Here is an 8,199-nt window from a genome sequence, read left to right as displayed (position 1 = left end):
ATATATATATATATGTATAATCATGATATCTTTTAGATTTTGTTATAATAAATTTGCATTTCAAAAGATGTGAAATGTATTACTTAATATTTTTCTATAATTTCTATAATTATAGAATTTCTATAATTATATTCAAGATGTATCTTTTTATTGATTTAATGATACATATTATCGCATTTTCAGATATTTTCTAAAATCACGAGATCCAGAAAGAACACCTTTCCAATGGGATAATAGCATCAGCGCCGGTTTCTCTAGCAACGAATCAACGTGGCTTCCGGTGAACGAGAATTATAAATCCTTGAATTTAAAGGCGCAAAAACCTGAGCTCTACTCTCATTATAACGTGTTTAAACGCTTAACACAACTGAAGAAGAAGCCCGTCATCGAGCAGGGCACTCTGGAGACTGCGTTATATTGTTACAAATGTTCTGTCGCTGAAAATGTTCTAGGGATAGTACGACGAAATGAAACATCTATCGTGGTCCTCATAGTGAACTTCAACGACACGGAGACGGTCATTGTTGATATTTCAACCTGGTTAAATATTTCGGAGCAGTTGATGGTGTATACATCCAGCGAGGGTTCCAATCTACTTCTAAGATCGCCTGTTAATATGGTTACCTTCAGTCTGTCTGGTTCGGTTTCTGTTGTGCTCGTCACAGAAGATTTGTTCGATTAAATTTTTGCTTATCTCGTGTTAATAAAAAAAAGTCTCTTTTAAGTAAAGCGAATTTTCGAATATATTAAGCATAAATATTTTTTCTGGCAGATTGTGTAAATATGAGAATAAATTTTCGAAGGAAATGTATTTTGTGATAATAACGATTAAAAATAAACTTGCCATGAGATATCGTGCAAAACTATTAAATGCAAAAAAATCATTGCAACAGCATTTATCAATTAGTAATTAGTGCTTATCTATGTATCTACAAAATGCACATTTTCGTTCGAATCGAATAAAAATTATTTTAATCAAAATAAGAATAATTTTTTGATTGTCCCCCAGTATATAAGATAGTATAAATCAATGTTAAAACAATATTTATATTGGCTTTTTAATTTAGTCTCGTTACTTTAATAATTAATTTTCTTTTATCATTATTTCAATTAACTTTATTTTCTGATTTCCAATTTTTTTTAATAAAACACTAACAATTTGTTTAATTAGTTAGCATGATGGGCTTAAATAAAAATACTATCAACTTACGGCATGTAAAAAATGCAAAATATTTTAATTATTCTTTTTACGTATTGTAGTATTAAAGCACATTATTCTCTTTTTTTTAATATTAAAGCATATAACTTTTTCATTATGTATTTGTATAAATTAATTTATTCATATAAAATGTGAAACATTTTATTTTTACCAAATTGCATTTTTGCGAAATAAAATGCAAAACACAATGGCCCAATTTATAATTGTAATGTATATTTTTATTCTTTATATTTATATCACAAGTTTCAACAATATATTTAATTATATTATAAATTATTAAACATAATAAATATCTTTATTACTATATTTCTTGATATCATAAAAACAATGAGAAAAGCTATCTGATATCAGATTAGCTTGATATTATCGTAAAAAAAATATAAGTTATCGTTATCAGTAATTCCACAATTATTTGCAGTTACAAGATTATCAAATAAAAATAATAATTCCAACAATGTATTCATTGCTATGACTTTTTAAAAAAGTCGTTGCGTATAGAGTACAAAATCGCATCAACAATCAAATTAGTTATTTATTATATTTCGCCTATATATTTTCATTATAATATTGATTTCTAATAACTTCCGCATCAATCGAAAGAGCAGATAAAAATTAGTTCAAGAACAATTTGATTGTTCTTCTAGTCTATTCGAGAAATTTCGAGGATAGTGATGGAGATAGTATAGGAGATTTGAATAGTATCACGAATAGATTGGAGCATATCACGGATATTGGACTAATACGCTATGGCTGTCATCGATTTATATCAGCTTGCAGTTTGACTTTAGCTACGATGCTAATTATACCGACGTCAACAAGGATTATGGTACTTTAGCTGACTTTGACAAACTCAAAGAGAAGGTGAAATCCCTCGGGCTGAAAATAATTCTCAATTTCACCAAACTACAATTCTCACGAGCATGAATAGTTAAGAAAAAGCTTCTTCCGTTCAACGGATCAAGTCCTACGACGAGTGTGGCGTGACGCACGAATAGTGAACGACACTAGGAAACCACCGAACAACTGGTTGAATATCGTTCGATGTTTCGCCTGGGAATGAAACTCAGCACAGTAACAATACTATCTCCATCAGTTCAACGTTGCTCAGGCGAATCTCAACTACCGCAGCGTTGCATTGCAATGTGAAATAAAAAACTGAGTTTCGGGCTGGATCGGAGTTTTCGCACTGATGCTATCGGCTACTTGTTTGAGAATGCATGTTTTCTACAACAAGACAAGAAAAAACATGCCGGGAATGATGATCACAAAACTGGATCACATTTACACTTCGAAATCTTCGGGAGACTTATGAAATCCTGGAGAGAATTACTGAATAATCACTCGACAGTTAATGCAAAAATTTATAATAAATGATGACCGAGATCAATAAAATTTTGATTTTTTATACAAATTTTGCGTTGTATACAAATCAAGCCCGAAAGTGTCATTTGATTTTACATTTATTTTTTTATTTGAACAATGAGTCTAGCGCGGCTGACTTCAAATGTCTCATCAATCGATGGATGAACAATATACCTAACGATTCACCGTACGTCGTGAATTGGGTGATGGACAATCATGACAATCATCGAGCGGCTTCCAGATTGGGCGAGAAACAGACCGATCAGCTTTCTGTATTGGCGATGGTTTTACCCGGCGTAAGCGTGATTTACAACGGCAACGAGATCGGCATGGTCGATAGGAATTTTACGTACGCAGAAACCAAGGATCCTATCGGATGTATTGTTGGAGCTGACACATGTCACGAATGAAGATAAACCTGGACCTGGACAAAGTCGTGTGTCTAAATAGATTTGATATCCATAAATACACTATTTTATTTCCAAATGTATCAGATATTTGTAATATCATTATATCAAATAAAAAGTGCTATTATATATAGTAATATATATTTAACGTAATCATTTCTTAAAATTCTTAATTTAATTTGAAAAATATCATTCAATTTAAATTTCTGTTATATTTTTATTAAAGGTGTTAAATTTTACTTCCAGAACTTTGTATAATGCGCAATTATTTATCTTTATTAATAACCATAATTTATCTTCACAATCAGAAAAGGCTTCTTTTTTTATTATAAAAAAAGGAAGAAAAAGCCAATATGCAGGCATTCAGTGATATTACAAGCATTAGATATTCTATATGGTAAGCGTTGTATTAATGCTAATAAGCGTTATATTATATTATCAAATGGATTTCAATTTTCACGCATTTGCAAATATCAAAAATTGATCTGGAGAAAATGCTTTCAACGGATCAGCATCAGTGCGGGCTTCTTTATATCAATGAGACATGAATCCTATAAATAGCAATTATAGGATTCTGAATTTAGTGGCACAAAAAGTCGCGATTGTGTCCCATTAGGGACATATATTATATAGTGTATTCAAATCTTCGCGTTTGAAAAGAAAGTTCGTCAAGCGGGATTCTCTGGAGACTGCGTTGTACTGTTTCGATTGTTCTGTCACCGAGAATGTTTTAGGGATGGGGTATGGCGACACGATGCATCTGTCGTGGCGCTTATAGTCAACTTTCTAGACACGCCAGTCACCGTAGATGCCAGGATCTGGATGAATATTCCAGAGCAGTTAATAGTCTATGCGCCCAGTGCATTCTGAGATGCTGGCAGGATCGCGCGTCGATGCGATTCGCATCACTATGCCCAGTTTGGTCTTCGTTGTGCTTACTACAGCAGATTTGGTTTAGTAAACTCCTGCCTACGTTATGTTCACCGGATAATCGTCCGGTAACACAAAGTTTCAGATATCTATGCAGCATGTATAAGTCACTTATAAAGTTTGTTCTGGAATTTAAGATAGTTTTATGCGAAACTGATGAACTGAAAGTAGATATAAGGTCGAAGTATGTTTTGTAACAGATGTTAGTATAGTGATGATCATTAACGATTAAATAGTAAACATGATGAATTACATGGCTATAACATATTTTTATACGATAATTTTAAGAAATTTTTTATTTGTTGCATAATAACATATTTGCTACAATAAGGATTGAATTCCTAATTAAGTTTTCTTTGTAATAAAATTAATTTAATAATTAATTCTTTTTCATAGTTAATACACTATTAAATTCAGTTTTAGATTTTTATTTTTAATAAAGTATATTGATTTTCAATCAAGTATATTTATTTTTCTTGGAATATTATACGAGTTAATTGAAAATGACGATTTTCTTCTTCTAATTAATAGAAATTAATGGAAATAATTTTTATGAAAGAATTGCCTTAGAATATTTACATAAAGAGTGAAAAATTCTAATTATATTCATACATGCTCATGTTTAACGCGCGCACATTTATGTGTGTGTGTGTGTGTGTGTGTGTATTGTGTGTATTGTGTGTTGTATATATACTTATATATATAATATATTGTATATATGTGTATTGTTTATATATACATATAATATACTTAATATTATATTACAATTTACTGTACTATATAATAATACTATACTATATAATAATAGTAATTTATAATGTGTTATCTTGTCCGCCGTTTATAAAATACAAAATAGCAGCATACAATCGTATAACATGTTTCGTGACAACGTTTGATTTTGTGGTAGCTGCAACAGCAATGTGAGAGTGATCTTTCAATAAATATTAGCCTTTGATAAATGCTAACGGTTCTTTATTCAGCATGATTTATATTACACTTGCAACCGTTGTTTGTTGTTTATATCTACACGAATAAACCAGTAGCAACATGCCGAATATTATTTTATTACTAGAAAATCTCTCTGGAAAATCCCAATACAAATTCGTTTTGTTGTTCGGCAAATATAACAAGACAAGCAGAATTTGGATATCTGTCTGATTTATGATATCATTTAAAGCGGCTTCATAAAATATAATATCGATGCTGTGAAAAGGATTGAAAGTGTACGCGTAAAATTCATCAAAAATATAAAAAATTTCTTTGTCGATGTACAATCTACTAATATTTTCAAGAGGAATTCAGATAGATTAGGACCGATATTTTTTCATAATCAATTTTTATATTTGAAGGATCTCTTATGCACAGTCTTAAGATGTCATAATTAGCTATTTTAGCATTGTAAGATATTATATATATTCTGTTCTATAAGATTATATTTATAATAAAGTTCAGTATACCATATTTGCAAGAGTTTATAAAAATTCAAAAAAATATATACTATAGATATACAAAATGTGTGTGTGTGTGTGTGTGTGTGTGTGTGTGTGTGTGTGTGTGTGTGTACTAAACTTTATTACAAATCTTATAGAACAAAATGTAAATAATATCTTAAAATGCTAAAATAGCTAATTATGACATCTTAACACTTTATATATATTATTATATAACAAATTTATAATACAGACAATGTAATAGATAATGTGAGATAATATTTATCAAAATTAGTAAAGGTTAAGATTGCAAAAAAATTTTTTATCTCTATATTAACTGGAAAGTTTTTTATTTTAGACATAGTAACAGCTAAAATAAATATGCATACTTTAACGTAACGTACCTTAAGTCAAAAGTTGGAATAAAAGGAGTTTTGGATACAAACAGTGTGTTAAACTTAGAGACAATGCGAAAAGAAATAAAAATATTTTGTTTCCCCCGATGTTCAAGACAAAATGAAATCACAAAAATGACATTCGAAGAAAGGAAGGTAAGGATTAGTTGGAAAGTGATAGGAAGAGAAAAATAAGAGGGGATAGAAATGTGGATGAAACCATGGAAGGAACAATAAAGAAAAGAAGGAATTAAGAAGAAAAAAAAGATTGAATAATAGGTACATAGAATTCAGGCAAAGATTCTGTGTCGTTTTGTCTATATAGTCTTGTTTTTATCTTTTTATGTGTATCATTTCGGATATCAATCTTATTATATCTTATTATATGAAGATTCGCTGTTCAATATCTTCACTTCATTCCATCTAAAATTGTGATTGAGATTTATACGGTGGTCAGAAATGACCGATGGAGAACCTGTTTTTTTATTGATATCCGAAATATGTATCACATATCCTCGTACCTAATTTTCTTTTGATTTGACAACATAGCTATCCTCGCAATCATCACATGTGATCTTATATATATATGTATATATATATATGCCTCTTTTATAACAAAGAAGATGATTGAAATTCATGAAATTCATTCAATGGAAATTCAAGAACCTTTCCGAAAAATGTAGTTTTGATATGTATCGAAAATAATTCTTTTATTATCAATAATCAAAGGTGTCAAGAAAATTCAATCTATTGTCATTGCCAACCTCCATGGTAAATTGTAACCTTGTTTGTAAAAAATTAAAAAGAGTATCGTCAATGTATTCAGATAGAAGTGCGAGAACGATGTCATCGACATAATAAAATACACTATAATAAAATAGTGGATGTACTTGTAAATTTGAGATAGCAATTTCTTTCAAATCCTGCATTACTATGTCAGCAATGATGAATCCATTGGAGACAATGGTGAACCCATTGGAGTACCAAAAACTTGTTTGTAAAACTTCACCTTTAATAATAAGTTTATATAATTATTAGTTTCATTGATAAAATATTTCTTATCACATCCTCGGTTTCAACATAACAATCTAATTAAAGCTATTCATATTTCTTAATAATGGCTATCCACTCCCTTTTATTTTTTACAATTGAAAACCGATTAAAATTTTACATACATAACATACTACACACAATCCACATTTCACTGTAAATTAGCATTTTCCATCATCAACACCAAAAAAGTTTTATTAAGAGAGGAAAGGCCAAGTTAGAATTATTTTCTAATCAAAATGTGATCTATAAGATCACATATGATGATTGCGAGGCTAGCTATGTTGGTGAAACCAAAAAAAATTAAGTACGAAGATATGTGAACATGTTTCGGATATCAATAAAAAAACGGATTCTTCATCGATCATTTCTGATCACCGTATAAATCTCAATCACAATTTTAGATGGAAGTAAAGATATTGGACAGCGAATCATAATATAATAAGAGATTGGTATCATTCCGGATATCAATCACATAAAAAGACAAAAACACTTAAATAGACAAAAACGACACAGAATCTTTGCCTGAATTCTATCTATCTATTATTCAATCTCTTTCTCCTTCTTTTCTTTATTATTCCTTCCTCTAGTTTCATCCACATTTCTATCCCCTCTTATTTTCCTCTTCCTATCACTTTCCAATTAATCCTTACCTTTTTTCCTTCGAATGTCATTTTTATGATTTCATTTTGTCTTGCACATCGGGGGAGACAAGATATTTTTATTTCTTTTCGCATTGTCTCTAAGTTTAACACACTGTTTGTATCCAGAATTCCTTTTATTTCAACTTTTGACTTAAGATATGTTACATTAAAGATATATGTATATTTATTTTAGCTGTTACTATATCTAAAATAAAAAACTTTCCAGTTAATATAGAGATAAAAAATTTTTTGCAATCTTAATCTTCACTAATTTTGATAAATATTATCTCACATTATCTATTACATTGTCTGTATGCTAATCTTTAATGGTTCATCTCGTTTTCTAACGTTATTTGTTATATTATAATTTATATCCAGTTATATTATTATATATATATATATATATATTATTTCAATTCATGTAATATATCCACTAAAAAATTTTGTATATTATATACAAATGTATACGCTTCAAGAATCAATGCTTCGAGTTCGACCTCTTCCAATAAACGAGGAAGTTCTAAAATCCACAATAATATGAAATGGTAATATAATTATTGATACTTATCCGAATTATCTTTCACTTAATATTAATATGTAATAATATTGTATAAGATAAAAAAACAGCTATAGGAGCAATGCAATTAAAAGAGAAGATTATAATGCATTTGTGCGTTACTACTTGTCGCAATGAGTTTCAAAGATCTTGCTAAAAATTGGCTGTATCTGTTCCAGCATATCCGAAGTCAACGTTCCCCTCTG

General features: G+C 29.6%; 1 protein-coding gene and 1 pseudogene across 1 annotated transcript in view; both read left to right on the top strand.

The window, feature by feature from the left end:
• The window catches only part of LOC108687322 (alpha-glucosidase-like), a 2,681-nt gene extending 1,697 nt beyond the window's left edge, over nt 1–984 (top strand). The window contains exon 2 of the mRNA XM_018193019.1: nt 184–984. Coding sequence (XP_018048508.1) covers nt 184–682 — 499 coding nt within the window. The 3' untranslated portion in view covers nt 683–984. The remainder of the gene's footprint in view (nt 1–183) is intronic.
• A 195-nt stretch (nt 985–1,179) lies between these two features.
• Nucleotides 1,180–2,991, top strand: LOC108687293 (annotated as a pseudogene).
• Nucleotides 2,992–8,199: the final 5,208 nt, after the last annotated feature.

Source organism: Atta colombica, unplaced genomic scaffold (assembly GCF_001594045.1).
Source record: "Atta colombica isolate Treedump-2 unplaced genomic scaffold, Acol1.0 scaffold205, whole genome shotgun sequence".
NCBI lineage: Eukaryota > Metazoa > Arthropoda > Insecta > Hymenoptera > Formicidae > Atta > Atta colombica.
The sequence above is the reverse complement of the archived record's forward strand: the minus strand, read 5'-3'. Positions and strand labels throughout refer to the sequence as shown.